Here is an 18,393-nt window from a genome sequence, read left to right on the forward strand (position 1 = left end):
CTTGGTGTTGAGGTGGAGATCTCTGGGAGATTTTCGCCGTTTGATATTACGTGGAGCTGGGAGGTCTTTTGTGGACCAGTGTCCTGAAGTTGGTTCTCCCACCTCAGAGACACAGTCCTGACACCTGGCTGGAGCACCAAGAGCCTTTAATCCACACGGCTCAGAATAAAAGGGAGAAAAAATAGAAGGAAAGGAAGGAAGGAAGGACGGGAGGGAGGGAGGAAAAAGAAGGAAGAAAGAAGATAAAATAAAGTAGGATAAAATAAAGTTATTAGGGCTTCCCTGGTGGCGCAGTGGTTGAGAGTCCACCTGCCTATGCAGGGGACGCGGGTTTGTGCCCGGGTCCAGGAGGATCCCACATGCCGCGGAGCCGTTAGGCCCGTGAGCCATGGCCTCTGAGCCTGCGCGTCTGGAGCCTGTGCTCTGCAACGGAAGAGGCCACAACAGTGAGAGGCCCGCATACCGCAAAAAAAAAAAAAAAATTATTAAAATAAAAAATTATTAAGAAAAAGAATTTTTAAAAGTAAAAAAAATGGGTCGGTCAGAACCCTAGGGCAAATGGTGAAAGCAAAGCTATACAGACAAAATCTCACACAGCAGCACACACATACACACTCCCAAAAAGAGAAAAAGGGGAAAATAATAATATATCTTCCTCCAAAAGTCCACGTCCTCAACTTGGGATGATTCGCTCTCTATTCAGTTATTCCACAGATGCAGGGCACTTCAAGTTGATTGTGGAGATTTAATCCGCTGCTTCTGAGGCTGCTGGGAGAGACTTCCCCCTCTCCTCTTTGTTCGTACAGCTCCTGGGGTTCACCTTTGGACTTGGAGGGCATCTGCTCTTCGCTCAGACAGGACAGGGTTAAAGGAGCAGCTGATTCAGGGGCTCTGGCTCAGGCCGGGGGGAGGGAGGGGTACGGATGCGGGGCGAGCCTGAGGCGGCAGAGGTCAGCATGATGTTGCACCAGCCTGAGGTGCGCTGCGCGTTCTCCGGGGGAAGTTGTCCCTGGATCCCGGGACCCTGGCAGTGGCAGGCTGCACAGGCTCCTGGGAGGGGAGGTGTGGAGAGTGACCTGTGCTCGCACACAGGCTTCTTGGTGGCGGCAGCAGCAGCCTTAGCGTCTCATGCCTGTCTCTGGTGTCCACGCTGATAGCCGTGATAGCCACGGCTCGCGCCTGTTTCTGGAGCTCCTTTATGCGGCTTAATCCCCTCTTCTCGTGCCCCAGGAAGCAAAGAGGGAAGAAAAGGTCTCTTGCCTCTTCTTCGGCAGCTCCAGAGTTTTTCCCGGGACTCCCTCCCGGCTAGCTGTGGTAACCCCTTCAGGCTGTGTTCACGCAGCCAACCCCAGTCCTCTCCTTGTGATCTGACCTACTCCCACTGGTGCACGTCCCGTCCCTATTTTTTTGTCTCTGTTTATTATTTTTTCTTTTGCCCTACCCAGGTGCGTGGGGAGTTTCTTGCCTTTTGGCAGGTCTGAGGTCTTCTGCCAGCGTTCAGTGGGTGTTATAGGAGCAGTTCCACGTGTAGATGTATTTCTGATGTATCTGTGGGGAGGAAGGTGATCTCCCCGTCTTACTCTTCTGCCATCTTCTCTCGGGGTCCTGGTTATCTATTTTATGTATAGGAGTGTGTATATGTTAATCCCAAACTCCTGATTTATTCCCCCCTCCCCTTTCCCCTTTGGTAACCATAGGTTTTTTTCTGTCTGTGGGTCTATTTCTGTTTTGTAAATAAGTTCATTTGTATCTTTTTTTTTTAATATAAGTGATGTATTTGTCATTGTCTGGCTTAACTTCACTTAGTATGATAATCTCTAGGTCCATCTATGTTGCCGCAAATGGCGTTATTTTATTCTTTTTATGGCTGAGTAATATTGTACCGTACGTATTTACCACATCTTTATCGAGTCATCTGTTGATGGACATTTAGGTTGCTTCCATGTTTTGGCTATTGTAAGTAGTGCTGCAATGAACATTAGGGTTGCATGTATCTTTTTGAAGTTTAGTTTTCTCTGGATATATGCCCAGGAGTGGGATTGCAGGATCATATGGTAGCTCTATTTTTAGTTTTTTAAGGAACCTCCATACTGTTCTCCATAGTGGCTGCACCAATTTACATTCCCACCAATAGTGTAGGAGGGTTCCTTTTGAGAGAAAATAAATTTAATAGAAAGCCATGAAAACAGGAAATATTGTGAACTTAGGCATTTTGGAAGGAAAGTTTCTACAGATGTATCAAGCCATTGATTGTATATAACTGAGAAGAAACAGATTTCATCTAGACTGGAAACTCAAAAGTAACAGAGAGGTGTGTGAAAGGGGTAACTGGTTCATTAGAGCAGTTTCTCAGCTTGTTGACTCTTTGGGATGGATAATTCTTTGCTGTGAGTAGCGGTTCTGTGCACTGTAGGATATTTAGCAGCAACCAATGGCCTCCTCCCTTTAAATGCCGCTACTCCCCCACCCCAGTCTTGACAATCAAAAATGTGTCCAGATGTTGCCAAATGTCTCCTGCAAAATTGCTCCCTGTTTGAGCACCAGCATGTTAAGTGCACCTAGCTTTAGTACCACTTTGAATTTTTCTACACAAGAACAATTAAGGTCAACATTAATGCTATATATTCTTGTTCTAACTGTTGTCCTCTTGCATAATAAGGGTTTAAATTGATGAGGTTGTGGTCATGGTTCTGAGGAGTCTAAATTCACTGGTGCTGATAAAAATGAGTGGTTTAAGAGTCAGTGAGGGTGAAACTGAGGTTGTATAAAATAACTTTTTTTTTTTTTTTTTTAAAGAACTGTGTTCAGAGAGAGTAGTTGTTCCCCCATATTGAATACAGTGAATGTTCTTCCCCTTAAAGTGATAAAATTCAAGAAAAAGTAGAGGGAGAAATATGAACTTCCAAAAACATATATTTATTCAATAAATTGTCACTTTATTGATAATGTGCAGATATACCAGATTATGTAGTTATAAAGCTAAGAAATCTCAAAACCAGCTCATTACTTAAAAATCAAAAAAAGCACAGCCCCCCACCCCCAAAAAAGGCCACAGTCCCACTCACTTGAAGACAGTACGTTAATACTGACTTGTGTAGGTAGATTACATATAAGTAGAATATTATATTTGGCTGTATATTATAAAAATGGACTCTTTTACCTACTGCTTTGGATTTGTAGTATTTCTGTTTAATAAACTTTCAGATGCTTGAGTACTTGATAATGGTCATAGTGTTCATCAAGTGGTCTACTGTAATCCTGCAAGTGTTCCTTTTGGATGTTTCCTGCTTTCTGTTATTAAAAAGGTATTGCTCTAATTGTCCTTTTTGGTATGTTTATAATGTTCTTAGGATAAATTTCTGAAAGCAAAACTGCTAAGGGTCCTGATTTGTTTTACCTTATTGCTGCCTGGAAAGGCTAAATAATATATACTTCCATCAGAAGTGTAGAAGTGTATGAGAAAACTGATTTAGTATGCCCATGCCCTCTCCTCCACAAAAAAAGCCTCCCGTGATACGTTATTACTATTAAAGTATTTTTTAGAAAGTGTGTGTGTGTGTTGCTGTGTATGTTGTGTTTATGGTTTTTAAAAGAAATTCAAACAGTACACAACAAATGATAGTTGGCCTCTCCCTTCAGTCTTCCCAACCTCTAATCTCTTTCTCAAAGGTTACCATGGTAAAATGTTTCATTGGGTTTCCTTCTAGGAAAAAAAAAATGAGTAAACCTGTTTGTGTGTGTAGGGGGGGGAGAGGTATTGTAAGTTTCTAATAATACTTTAAAAATGATTACTAACAGAATCACGTACCCTTTTCTCTACACTGCTTTTTTCCCATTTAATATCCTTGGAAATAGTTTCATGGCGGCACTTAGATATACCTCATTTTAAAGAAAAGGCTGCATAGTACTGTTTGATAGTTGTACCACAGTATATATAATCAGTCTCCTATTAGTGGATATCTAGAGTTGTTTTTAAGGCAGTTAAAACTATCAGTGTAATAAATAAAATAGCATCTTCTCATTAGTGTTCTGTTTTTGTTTACTAGTGTAGATGACTGCTTCTTACTGTTTGCCATCTGTATATCTTTGAGTTGGCTGTCTGTTCTTAGCTATTTTTTTTTTCCATTGAGATGCTTTTTTCCTCATACTGATTTGTGAGAACATGCTTTATTTTGGCTGCAACCTGCAGCTTGTGGATCTTAGTTCCCTGACCAGGGATTGATCCCAGGGCATGGCAGTGAAAGCACCAAGTCCTTAACCACAGGACTCCCAGGGAATCCCCGAGAATATGTGTGGTTTTTGTTTGTTTGTTTTTTATATATATTTACTTATTTGGTTGTGCCTGGTCTTAGTTGCGGCAGGCAGGCTCCTTAGTTGTGGCTCATCAGCTCCTTAGTTGTGCCATGTGAACTCTTAGCTGCAGCATGCATGTGGGATCTAGTTCCCTGACCAGGGATCAAACTAGGGCCCCCTGCATTGGGAGCACAAAGTCTTAACCACCGGCCACCAGGGAAGTCCCTGAGAACATGTATTCTTGAAGAGTGTTTTTACATTAGGGGGTGATTGGAATTCCAGTCTCCACTAATCCTGTGAAGGATGTGCAATGTGAAATACACTCACTAGATTAGTTTTAGTGGACTGATTTGCAACACCTAATAGAAATGGTATTTAGCCTAAAAGAAAAATAGGAAACATGAGGTTGAGGGATCAGAAATTGCATAGTGGTTAAGAGCTGCACTTCGGCATCAAAACTGGGTTTGAATGATAGTTCTGCTGCTTGCTAGCTCTTGTGACTTTTGGTGTAACTTCCGTGCTTTGGTTTTTTCATCAGCAAGATGGGGGATATATGTCTACAGGAGGGTCAGCAGACCCTTTTCTGTAAAGGGCCAGGTAGTAAATGTAACCTGCTTTGTGGACCAGACCACATGGGAACTCTGTCATACTGTGTTCTTTTCCTTTACAGTCCTTGAAAAATGTAAAAACCCAGTCCTCAGCCCAGTCTACAGCATTATTATAAAGTGCTCCTGTTATGCCTCTTACATTAAGTAGTAACGAATGCTTGACTGATTGAAATTCTCTTGTGTTAGATTAGTACAGGGGCCGGCAAATTACAGCCTCAGTCCAAATGTGGCCCACTGCCTTTTTTTGTACATCTGTGAACTAAAATTTTTAAATGGATGGGGAAAAAAATCAAAAGAATAATACTTCACATCATATGAACATTATATGAAATTCTAATATCAGTGATTGTAAATAAAGTTTCACTGGAACACAGTTATGCTAATTCATTGGCCTATTGCCTGTGGCTGTGTATGTACTACAATAGAAGAGTCGAGTGGTTGCCACGTGGACCGTAAGGACAGAGACTGAATGGCCCACAAAGCCTTAAATATTTGCTGTCTGGTGTCCCAGTGTGGAAAAAGTTTGCCAAGGAAGCCAGATGTTTAACAGGAAAAAAGTAGTTGAATTTGTCAGGTGACTTAATTTAATTTGCAGGTATTGATTAGGTAAGATTTTGAATGGTTTATGGTTTTGTGGAATGAATAAAACAAGAACAGGGATTATGAGGATTTTCCTTACCAGGATCAATTAGTTTCACTTACTTTTTGACAGCATGGAGAATGTAAATTCTAGTTTCTTAACAGCTCTACCTACTACCTAGCAAATAGTGGCATCTCAAACTTTGATGAGTCCTTTTAGTTTCGAGGGGCTGCAGTTAACACCCCTGCTTTTGACTGGAATCTCATTCATATTGCTAGAAATTTTGAGAAGCAAGCAAGCAGAGAGCATCTCTGGAGAAAAACCATTATTTCTACATGAAAGCTTACTGTGGCAGATAGTTCTAAGCTTTAGTTTTGGTCACATTGGTTGCCTGTGGCCAATTACTGGATTGTTCGCATGTTTCTGGACACTGCTGTGAAAGCAGCCTGTCATGTTAATAGTCTTTGAGCCTTTGGTCCCAGCTGTGCTTCCACTCTATTCTAAATGGGTCCCTGTGGCAATAATAATGGTCCAGCCCACATGATTGGTTCCTTAATGGGACTTAACGGAGGTTCAGATTTGGGATGGCCTGTCTTGCTTAGAACTAGTGTGTCACAGTTTCAACATGAAGAATTAATCTATATTTTATCTGAAAGTTGTATCTCCAGTCAATTAGTTTTTAGCAAACTTTCCTTGTTAATAAGTAAGAGCCTGATTTAGGAGTAATTTCTATTTAAAAAAAGTCCTTTCAGAGTAATTTTTTTCCCATTATTTCAGATTATATCCCTTAGTTTGAACACAGTATTAAATCTTATGATTCAGACATGGTCCACTGCATATTTGAAAGAAAACAGACAAAGTTAAGTTTCAAATCATCATAAAATGTAGGCTTATAAGATGAAACAAACCCTTCATAAATTATTCCCAACTACAGGAATTGTTTTGTAAATTTAAGGACTAAATTACCCTGAACCGATACGACATGAAGGGAAACTAGAGTGTAGAGCTGAATCTAGTGTCCCACAGGTTTTTGTTCTTCTTACCCTCCCCTTTAAAAAGGGTGGGGATAAAGCACACACAAGTTCATTCCAGGAGGATGGAGTCCTGGTACTCTGCTGCCCAGCCTTGTTCTGGAGGTAGTCAGCCATTTGTTCTTGTGCTGCTTTTAGCATGCTATTAGCACTTTCCTTACTACTTTAGATCCTATTTTATCTGTTGCCTAGAATATTATAATATTTGTTAAAATACTCTTTAACAGCTGTTTCCAGAGGGGAGGTTTGCAAGGTGCTGGTGTTTAATCCTCTAAACGTAAATGTATTAGAACAAAGCAACCTGGGGAGAAAACAGTGGTTAATAGAGAGCACAACCTAATGGTCCAAAACATAACGTGGCTTTCAGTTTTCTATAAACATTAGCTTTAATAAACTCTTCACTTGTTACTTCTTTCTATATGCATTGTCTTTCTTAAATTGCAAAGTTCATGAAGTTTATGATAAAAATTTGAATGAGAGGCAGAATTCTTGGGTTTTATATAACATTTTCAGCAGCGTATGGAGATGGATGTGATAGTCTTTATAATGAGAGTTGTGTATTATTTTTACTTAAAAGGTATCCTGGTAGATAGTTTTTTCTAAACTTGAAATATTAAGTAGGTTAGAAGTAGTCATCTAGAATCTTACTGTCAAACCTTTTTTTTTTTATAATGTCAGAAGTGAAGTCCCCCACCCCTCCACCCGTTTTATAGATTGTTTGTATCCTTCCTGACTTGATGTTTAAATGAATGTATCTGTATACTTTGCATATACTTCCCATTTTTGCTTAATAACAAAACAACAACAAAAACAAAGCTATACACAGTGGTGACTAGCTTGATTTTTTTTTTTTTTCACATATGTCATGGGCCATCTTCCAGGTCAGTGTATCGAGACCTCCTCCCTCATTCATTTTAATGGCTGCATACTCCACTATTATGGATGTACCATATTTCTACAACCAGTCCTCTGTTGATGGACATATGGTTGTATCTTGTTTTTTGCTAGCATTGTAATAGGTTAGAGGCTGTAATGAATGGTAAGGAAGTAGGCAGAACTACTACTTCAAAGAAAAAAGAGAAGAAAACTTCCTTTGCCATAGTCACTTACTAAATGAAGTTTAATGAAAACACTGTCAAAAGTTGAGAGGACCAAAATTGATACTTTTTCTCTGATCTTTTTGCCATGTGTATATCTGAATTCTTTGTTTTTAAAGAAGAAACAGCATTGAAGCATTATTTGGGGGGAAAAACACACACACAAAATCCAGCAACTCAGCATTCATGAGCAACTCTATACTATACCAGTATGTGCCTGTGCAGTGGAAGGAAAACAATTTTGGTAAGGAATTAAAACTTCAGCTTTAAACTTCCAACAGGTTGATATTTATAATAAATGATGAATCAAAAAAAAATTTAATATTATGTTGACAGTGCCTTTTTTAGTTTTAAAAAAGAAGTCACCATATCTTTGATATCTTTAATTTCAATTTAAACTTTTTCCCTTTTTCCTTACAAAAAAAAATCATTTGCAGCCAACAAAAATTAGATATATATTAAGGTATGTATTTCTTCTGACTTTTATTAAAATATTAATTAGCATTTATAAGAGATGTTTGTGGGTCGACTTTATCCTTTTCAAGAGGCCATGGTCACTAATTGCTGAGTTTTACACATATGACAGCAACAGTCCTTTCATAAGTGTGTGTGGCATCCATCTAGATGCTTTGAGATGCTCTTGTATTGTTTAATTATCATTGGTAATTTTGTTTTTTTGTTGTTAAACCTAAACCTGTGACATTTGTTAACATTTACATAATCTTTTTCCTGCTTTTTGCGTTATCTAGGAAATATATCCTGGACAATTCCAACCATCTCTTTGTCACAAATTCATAGCCTTGTCGGATAAGGAAGGAAAACTACTTCGCAACTATACTCAGAACATAGATACACTGGAACAGGTTGCAGGAATCCAAAGGATAATTCAGTGTCATGGTTAGTAAACTTCAGGATTGCTTTTTCTGTTACATATTAGTTTTGTATGAAAAGTTAGGATTAGAAAAAAGGCTGCCATCCAGGAATGGAGATTAAGCGTTATTGTTTAATCATGTTATCTGATCAATTATAGATAAATGAAGGAAAGTAGATTGCAAAAATATGAAACCAGAAATATTGGCCTTGACACTTAATTGTACAAAATGTCAGATATTATTAATGTGCTTTTGGATTTCAAAAGATGCAGCAATTATGTAACATTAAATTCTTTGAAATAAGCTTTTTTGATTACAAAAGTAATATTAGCTATGGATGAAAAAAACATGGCATCTTTAGGAAACCAAAGGAACTAACTGCTGAGTAGTTCAGATGTACAGGCTTCAGAAATTTGAAGACTAAATCTAAAACAAGTATGAATAGACCATTTTCTTATGTATCTAAACTGTTTTTGAAACACAGCTGTTAAGCTAAGGTAATACAGTTGTAACCTTCCAAGTCTGCAGTTTTAGTCCTGGAGGAGTTGGTATATTTTATTAAAAGAGTAGCTTTAGGAAGGCATCATTATATCAGCATCTCTCTCATGGAGTCTCTTAAAAATTTTAAAGTCGCTAGCTTTTCTGTTGTCAAGCTTACATTATAACCGTTATTTAAGAAATGGAAAAAATTCTTTAATAAAACATATATTTGTTGGTTGTTTTTAGGTTCCTTTGCAACAGCATCTTGCCTGATTTGTAAATATAAAGTTGACTGTGAAGCTGTACGAGGAGATATTTTTAATCAGGTAATTTATCACCCATATCTTAGGAATTGTGCATGTCTCTGATCTGTTCCTTCTACCTCAGTCCTTTTTTTCTGGAAGTATTTATGTGGTACAGAAACATCCAGGAAAACAAGTTAGTTACCATTGGGAATTCCAGAGAAATACACAAAAACCTTTCAAAACCTTAAGTTAAAAACATTGCTCCATAATCTCTTGATTGATGAAGTTGACTATCTCATATATAAGGCTAAAATAAAAACCCAGATCATTAAGTGTGGTGTTACTTAACATTCGTTTTTCTCCTTACTCTCCCTTTTTAAAAGTGCCTGTCAGATTCATTTTGTAAAAAATATTTCATGTATGCTCATTGACCAAAAAATACAGGAAAATATGGCAGAGAATAAAAACCATCCAGAAATAAATTCTGTATGCTTAGCTGCATATATAGTTAATCATATAATTATGAGAAGATAGCATATTAAAATGGAATTGTATTTTACAAACTTAAAAGTTAATTCTCATCTGTGTACATACATACACATGCTGCTTTTCCCTCTTAATATATAATGGACTCTTGAATATCAAATGTAGGTCTATACAGATATCATAATAGCAGCATACACAGATAATAGCAAAATTGTATTTCATTGTATGTTAATAAACTAACGGGTCATTGATAGTTGATGTTTAGGTCTTATCCAGTTTTCCCTGCTATTCACAGCTTTTCTCTTTGCTAATTTTGAAATGAATTTTTGGGAAGTGTGGAAATGTTGACTCTAACTCGGGCTTGCCCTTCTCTTTCCCACCTCATCTAAAATCTGGAACATGCAGGTGGTTCCTCGATGTCCTAGGTGCCCAGCTGATGAACCACTTGCTATCATGAAACCAGAGATTGTCTTTTTTGGTGAAAATTTACCAGAACAGTTTCATAGAGCCATGAAGTATGACAAAGATGAAGTTGATCTTCTCATTGTTATTGGGTCTTCCCTGAAAGTAAGACCAGTAGCACTAATTCCGAGTAAGTGGGTGATGATTTTTTTTTTAGAGAACCATTTCTATATTTTGCCATGGGTTGTGGGTCTATAGAGTAGACCCCAATGATCTTATTCTGTTTTTTGTTAAAGAGTGGTGAAGAGCCAAACTTTAATTTAAAAAAAAATTTTTTTTGGCTGCGTTGGGTCTTCATTGCTGCATGTGGGCTTTCTCTAGTAGCGGTGAGCGGGGGCTACTCTTCATTGCTGAGTGCGGGCTTCTCATTGCAGTGGCTTCTCTTGTTGCGGAGCACTGGCTCTAGGCACGCAGGCTCAGTAGTTGTGGCACATGGGCTTAGTTGCTCCGGCATGTGGGATCTTCCCAGACCAGGGCTCGAACGCGTGTCCCCTACATTGGCAGGTGGATTCTTAACCACTGTGCCACCAGGGAAGCCCCCAAACTTTAATTTTTTTAGGTGACATATTCTTGCTCAGGAAGATTGGTTAATCTGACATTTCAGTGGGGGAAGAGGGCTTTCAAAACAGAAGTAATAACAAAGGGAAATAGTTCAACTTAAACTTTTCAGTGGAATGTGCTTTTAATGTGGCAGGAGTTAGCATGAGCTAGTTTTACATATACTGAGGAAACATTAAAAATAATCTGTATTTTTAGTCTTAATTTGAGTAGTTAATCTTTCAAATGTAATTGATTTTTGGTCCAGTAAGTTCAGATGTATAGCTTGATAACGTGTGTAATGTACTCATGTAAGATAGAATTTGGGGGCTCACAATGATTAGTTTGTTTTTGTAAGAATAACAGACATGCCTTGTCAATCATTGTATGTGGATCAGCTCTACCCACAAGGGTGTTCATGTGTATAAAAGTGCTCAAAAACAATTTAAGTCCCTATTATTCTCAGGAATATTTCTTTAATCCATGCTCCCGCACTACCTTTTTTCTCCTGCTAGTGAGCAAGCAAGGGGGAGGAAGATGGACTAATTCAGTAGCATCATTTGTGCCATAAAAGTGAGGGAAGGAAGAGAGGAGAGTATATCAAACCCTTAACTGGAGAATTAAAATTGGACCCCCATACCAGCAAACAGCTAGAGCAAACTGCTGGAAGAAACAGAGAGTTAAACTCTCCAATTCTGCATCTTTTCCCTAGCCCACATGTAGTGGCTTTAGCAGTTTAACTCAGCCTTCCCCAAGTAGCTGTGAAATTCTGTTAAAGTAGATTATAGGACAATTTCTAACTAAAAAGAAAGAAAATTTAACGTATAAGCAAGCTTATTTGCGTGTTATTTTTTTCTATTTAAATGTGAGCCAGAGAACTTCTTCCAGGTTTCCTGTGGGGTAGTAAAATGTGTTGGTGATAGGCAAAGGTACTTTTTAAAAAATGTAAGACATTGGTACATAATAGTGGAGAACAGACTGGTATGAATTTTCACATATCAGAAGCCACTTTAGTAGAATAACTATTACCTACACTGCGCCAAGAACTCTTCTCTGCATATTAACTGAATGCTCACTGCAAGCTTGTGGAGAAGTACTGTTATTACCCCATTATACAGACAAGAAAATTGAATACAGAATAAAAAGTCTGAGGCGATTACCCAGAGGTAACCAGGTGACGGGAGCAGACCTGAAATTTTGCTGCTCATCTGTTTACTTGATAGTTTGATGGTATGTAATAGCTTGGTTGAATACTAGAGTTGGGTGTCTTCTTTGGTATTGGGAGCATGTTAGATTTTTTGTTTTTTGGCCATGCCTCATGTCTTGCAGGATCTTGGTTCCCTGACCAGGAATAGAACCCTGGCCGTGGCAATGAAAGTGCAGAGTCCTAACCACTGGACTGCCAGGGAATTCTGTTAGATTTTTACATAGTGCATTTCTTTTGGTTTTATTAGTGTACCTCCCTTCCTTTCTCTAATTCTTACTTTTTTCACCCTATTCTTAGGTTCCATACCCCATGAAGTGCCTCAGATATTAATTAATAGGGAACCTTTGCCTCACCTGCATTTTGATGTAGAGCTTCTTGGAGACTGTGATGTCATTATTAATGAATTGTGTCACAGGTTAGGTGGTGAATACACCAAACTTTGCTGCAACCCTGTAAAGCTTTCAGAAATTACTGAAAAACCTCCACGAACACAAAAAGAATTGGCTCATTTGTCAGAGTTGCCACCCACACCCCTCAATATTTCAGAAGGCTCGAGTTCACCAGAAGGAACCTCACCAGCAGATTCTTCAGTGATTGTCACTCTTTTAGACCAAGAAACAAAGAGTAATGGTGATGATCCAGATGTGTCTGAATCAAAAAACTGTGTCGAAGAACAATCACAGGAAGTGCAGACTTCTGCTAGGAGCCCTGAAAGTGCTAATGAACAGTTGGAGAGTCCGGATTTGAAGAATGTTGCCTCCAATACTGGGGAGAAAAATGAAAGAACTTCAGTTGCTGAAACAGTGAGAAAATGCTGGCCAGCTAGACTCGCAAAGGAGCAGATTAGTAAACGGCTTGATGGTAAGAAAGGCTGCTGAAACATTTTGAAGGTTATAATTATTCTAACGAAATATTTGTAAGAAGTGAGCAATTTTGGCAGGCTAGTTAGGGTAATTTTATTCGGCTAAATGTAATAGTTGATTGTGTTTATAGAGAAAGTGTAAAGTTGAGATTTTAAGCCAGAAAAAGATAAACGGTATCTCCCGTAATATGGGGAAAAAGTGTGAAAGTATGCTCTGTACCTTGTGTTTCTCTAGGGAGTGAGAAGGTAAGCATTTAATTGGGAAATACTGAGTGCTCTGCCATTTTCTGGTGAGAGCTTTAGCTGGTAGAAATGATTGAGATTTGGGTAGTTACTGTGGGGTCAGTGACTTTACATTTTCTGATTTTAGTATCGTGAGGCAGGAACTAACGGGAAACCGAGGACCATAGAGGTTAAGTACCCCAGGCAAGGTAATGACTAGGGTGTGGAAGAACCAGGTGGATTCTGGATTCTGTTAACCATTAGGTCGTGTTGTTTTAGATCTAGAAAACAGCTGGTTCTTCGCCACTGAGTATCAGAAATACCATCTACCCTGTTTTGACACATGGGAAGTCTTTTTATCATTTAGTTTTTTTAAAAAATAACTAATTAATTTTGGCTGCATTGGGTCTTTGTTTGCTGTGCACAGGCTTTCTCTAGTTGTGGCGAGCGGGGGCTACTCTGTTGCGGTGCGCGGGCTTCTCATTGTGGTGGCTTCTCTTGCTGTGGAGCACGGGCTCTAGGCGCACGGGATTCAGTAGTTGCAGCACTAGGGCTCAGTAGTTGTGGCTCGTGAACTGAGTTCTAGAGCGCAGGCTCAGTAGTTGTGGCACACGGGCTTAGTTGCTCTGCAGCATGTGGGATCTTCACGGACCAGGGCTTGAACCTGTGTCCCCTGCATTGGCAGGCAGATTCTTAACCTCTGCGACACCAGGCAAGTCCGTATCCATAACTATTAACGTAAGTGAAATCACTTTCTACTTTTTGAAACCACTTATGACCAAGTATTAATCAAACAGAAACTTGTGCTCTTAGATGCAACAACTTTGTACAGCTTAAAACATTGTCCCATTCCACTTACTATACATGGTGAAAACTGACAAGAAATTTGAGACAAATGTATTAAGTGTTGTAATCATTTGCTCTAAATTTTAGTTCAGTTGAATAGGCCTTTGGGCATTTTCCATACAGCAAGTTCTGGAGACACCGATCAAGCTACTGATATTTGTGTATATTACAAAAAATAGGTGAATGAGAAAAAAATAGGTGATATTTTAAAAGGTTTATGCTACTTGGAGGGCACTAGGTTATTGAAGGCTTTCTAAAAAACTTAAGTTCTGACTTTGGTCTTGAACTGTAATTAGGGGAAGTCTTCCATGGGGAAAGCTAGAAAGCATACATAGGAGAATACTTAACGCTTTCAAATGTGGCAAGAGTCAGAAGTAGAGAAATTACTGTTGCTTTAGTCAGGTAAGATAAGTCTCTTATCATATACAAAGTCTGCCTAGGCACTGGCAGCATTCTCTGGCTGTCTTTTTGACAGATGGGTCAAACATACAAAACTCTGCCCCAGGAAATTGGTATTATACCTTGGTTTTTATTCTACCAATTTAGACCTTTAAAGGTACAGGCTTTGGTATTAGACTGAGCTGTCAGATCTGCTTCTCTCTCATAGCATTGTGAGCATTTGAAAAGATAACAGATGTAAAGAGTGTAAAACTTAACATTTTTAGCGGTTAAAACCAAACAACAGCTGGACTTTATTCATTTTAGTTTGCCACTGTTTGTTGTGAGGTCGAGGCTGAAAGGGAGGAAGTTGGAGCATATAGGAAGTAAAATGTAAATGTCTTGAGGGTTGCTAAGAGGGCACAGACAGACAGGTACAGGGTACTTCCACTGAGAAATAGATGATTCAGTTCTTCAGGGGAGGCCAGAGCAGAAAGAATTTTTTAAAAAAAGTATTATTTTGGCTGCTCCACACGGCATGCAGGGTCTTAGTTCCCCCAGTGGGGATAGAACCCAGGCCCCCTGCACTGAGAGTGCAGAGTCTTAATTTAACCACTGGACTGCCAGGGAAGTCCCTGAAGTGTTTTTATAAACATGGCCTAACCTGTAGAAAGGAAAGGGCAGGAGAGCCATGTGCTGGGACCCTTTAAAAGACTGTGAGGGGATCTGATTCAGAGGACATGGCCCTAGTAAGAAGCACCAGGTGGGGTTTTCTTTCTCCAGTCACTGAAACACAATGAAATAAGTGGTTTCCTTGCTGCAGCACTTAATAGGTGAGAACTGGGTCATGATGGGGTATAAAAAAGCTTGAAAGTCATTTTGAAGAGAAACTCAGGTATGTTTGGTAGATGGTATGTCACTCCAGATAGACTATGCAGTTAGGCTTTTGTGAATCAGTCTGGGATATGGTGCAATAAATAACACGGTGTGATAACAGACTTAAGTCAGAAGGTACTTGGTGCTTGTGAATATAAGGTATAAAACATTTCATCATTAATGTTTAAGGTTCCTACCCATTCACTTACATCAAAATGTAAACAAAAGCAGGGAATGCTTCTTACCATCAGAGGTCAAATCTTACATTGCGAAGGCTAATTTGGGAGGGAGTTGGGAAAGAAAGCTTCAAAGGCCAGCGCTAGATCAGTGCTTCTCATACTTTAACATGATAGGACTCTTGTAAAAATAGATTCAGAAGGTGGGTGGTGGGCTGGATACTTCATCTCATCAAATCTGTTCAAAGGGAGTTTCATTGAATGTGGCTGTCTACATTTTTTTCATACTTGCCTCTATATAGGGTTGTGAAAATTACTTCATATCCAGATGAGGAAATTGAGGCAGAGATAACTCTCCCAATTTACAAGGTTGATGAGGGGCAGAACTAAGATTTTCATGCAGGACTGAGTGAGTCTATTGCTTATGTTTGAGCAACTAAAGCAATAGCCTCTAGTAGTGATACTCAGGTAAAAGGCTAGAAACTACACTTTATTCCAGACAGCCCACTCAGACCAAGTCTTAGAAAACTGGAAATAACCCACTTCTCTCTTATTACTGTATTTCAGGTAATCAATATCTGTTTTTACCACCAAACCGTTATATTTTCCATGGTGCTGAGGTATATTCAGACTCTGAAGATGATGTCTTATCCTCTAGTTCTTGTGGCAGTAACAGTGATAGTGGAACATGCCAGAGTCCAAGTTTAGAAGAACCTATGGAGGATGAAAGTGAGATTGAAGAATTTTACAATGGTTTGGAAGATGATACTGATGTTAATGAGAGCGCCGGAGGAACTGGATTTGGAGCTGATGGAGGTGAACAAGAGGCAGTTAATGAAGCTACATCTATGAAACAGGAAGCAACAAGCATTAACTATCCATCGAACATAATGTAACATTTGTCCAGGTACAGGAATTGTTCCACCAGCATTAGGATCTTGAGCATGTCACATTGAATGTTTACTTGTGAACTCAATAGAGCAAGGACACCAGAAAGGTATAATATTTATAGACTGGTAAAAGTTTTCCCCATGGGTAATTTTTAACTTACTTATTTCTGTGCTTATACACTCAAACACTAACTTTTTTTTAAAAGAGAAAGGTACCTAAGTATCTTTAATCAGCTGTTGGACAAGACTTTCTTTTAAGGTTCATTTGTATGATACATCCATATGTATGTATATATAATTTTGTTTTTGCCTGGTGAGGTTCAACATTTTAAATTTTTCAAAAAGCCATTGGAATGTTAAATTAATGTAAAGGGAACAGCTAATCTAGACCAAAGAATGGTATTTTCACACTTTTCTTTTTGTAACACTGAATGGTTTGAAATCCTCATTCTCTGTTCCGCTAAACTTTTGATTCTTTATTCGCACAATTACCTATTTTCAAACACTGGCATTTTCCAAAACTTGTGGCAGCTAACGCAATCTGAGTAGAAAGGAAGTCAACAATATGTGGGAGAGCACTCAGTTGTCTTTGCTTTTTAAAGTGAGACTTGGTGCTAACAAACAGTTTCAGGAATATTTGTTCAAATGAAGATGGCTTTTGTACTTCCTGTGGACATGTAATAATGTCTATACTGGCTCATAAAACTAACCTAAAAAACAAATAAATGCTTTGGAAATGTTTCAATTGCTTTAGAAACAATAGTGCCTGCCTGGGTCCCCTTAGTTTTGAGAGAATATTTGCAATTGTTGTTTAAATATACCTATCAATCACGGTGGTAGAGCTTGCATTGATCCTTTCCATAAGTATTAAACTGCCAAGATGTGAATTTGCAAAGCCTTTATGAATCAATAATAATGGTACTTCAACTGGGGGGGAGGGAGAGTGTAGTATTTTGGACTGTTGCCTCTCTCCCTGCCCCCCATTAATGAGAGCAGCGGACCCCCTGATTACAGTTTCAAAGCCAGTAAGTACACGTTTCCTGTTGGGAGGATTTGGTGTAATAAACACCAAACTACTAGCCTAGTATTATCGAGATGAGCGTGGTGTAACTTGTAATAGCAGAATAGTTAATTAAACTAGTTCTTACAACGTATTTAAAAGCTTAGCCTGCCTTAAAACTAGAGATCACCTTTTTCAGCTACAGAAGCTTCTAGCCTTTCAAAAAAGTTCATACTTTATAAAATTGCACAGTAAGAATTTATTTTGCAGACCTTTCCCCCAACATTGCTTTCAAATAAAGTATTCCTGTGTTGCTTTAGTATTTATTACAACTTAACAAAAAGGGTTTGAAATATAGCTGTTCTTTAAGCATAAAATACCCAGCTAGGACTGTTACTGCCAGAGAAAAGAATTTTATTGAATGGCCATTTCCCTACCTGAAAGATCTCTCAATCTGAATTTATTTGACTACACTAAAGAATGCAGTATATTTAGTTTGCCATTTGCATGATCTGTGTTTGTGCTATAGATGATATTTTAAATTGAAAAATTTGTTTTAACTTATTTTTACAGTGAAGACTGTTTTCAGCTCTTTTTATATTGTACATAGTCTTTTATGTAATTACTGGCATATGTTTTGTAGACTGTTTAATGACTGGATATCTTCCTCCAACTTTTGAAATACAAAACCAGTGTTTTATACTTGTACACTGTTTTAAAGTCTATTAAAATTGTCATTTGACTTTTTTCTGTTAACTTATGTGGTTTAAGGTATAAAATTTTAGTTTTGCAGCTTTTGTACGGCTTTGAGGGCTGTATTAGATGCTTTCTATCAATCAGTCTACTTTGACAATGAAAATACTGGTTGTAGCAACTGGTGCATCACCAAACGTTTCAAAACTAATATTTCAACCATTCTAGGCCCTGCCTTTTCCCCTCCTTTAACCCTGCCTAAGAATAACTTGACATATGAAGATTTGACAAAGGACCAGCACTTTGAACTAATGTGCTGTAATCCTGTGTCTAAACACAAGGAGTGGACAAAAAAATGACTCTAGATCATATTTGGTATGAACTTTCTGAGGCTGACCCGGAAACCTACTATTCAAGAGGGCAGGAACACTGTTGCCCCTTACAAAGATGTAATGAATAAATCTTGACTGGCAGTTTCCTGCTCTCAGGTCGCTTGCCTTCCTCCCCAGCAAACTTTTGAAGTGAAGCTAAAAACAAGAAAACCCCTCTGAC

The 18,393-nt window shown here is 38.6% G+C and overlaps 1 protein-coding gene across 3 annotated transcripts in view; it reads left to right on the forward strand.

The window, feature by feature from the left end:
- Nucleotides 1-17,891, forward strand: part of SIRT1 (sirtuin 1) — a 34,230-nt gene extending 16,339 nt beyond the window's left edge. For 2 of the 3 annotated variants that reach the window (XM_024132098.3, XM_028481225.2), the window contains exons 5-9: nt 8,359-8,506; nt 9,208-9,287; nt 10,098-10,284; nt 12,196-12,759; nt 15,826-17,891. In XM_024132098.3, the coding sequence (XP_023987866.1) occupies nt 8,359-8,506; nt 9,208-9,287; nt 10,098-10,284; nt 12,196-12,759; nt 15,826-16,154 (1,308 nt within the window). In that variant the 3' untranslated portion in view covers nt 16,155-17,891. Of the gene's footprint in view, nt 1-7,728; nt 7,854-8,358; nt 8,507-9,207; nt 9,288-10,097; nt 10,285-12,195; nt 12,760-15,825 lie in introns of those variants that run through there. The other variant, XM_007121077.4, reaches the window with a different exon arrangement.
- The last annotated feature ends 502 nt before the right edge of the window (nt 17,892-18,393 follow it).

Source organism: Physeter macrocephalus, chromosome 20, assembly GCF_002837175.3.
Source record: "Physeter macrocephalus isolate SW-GA chromosome 20, ASM283717v5, whole genome shotgun sequence".
Lineage (NCBI taxonomy): Eukaryota > Metazoa > Chordata > Mammalia > Artiodactyla > Physeteridae > Physeter > Physeter macrocephalus.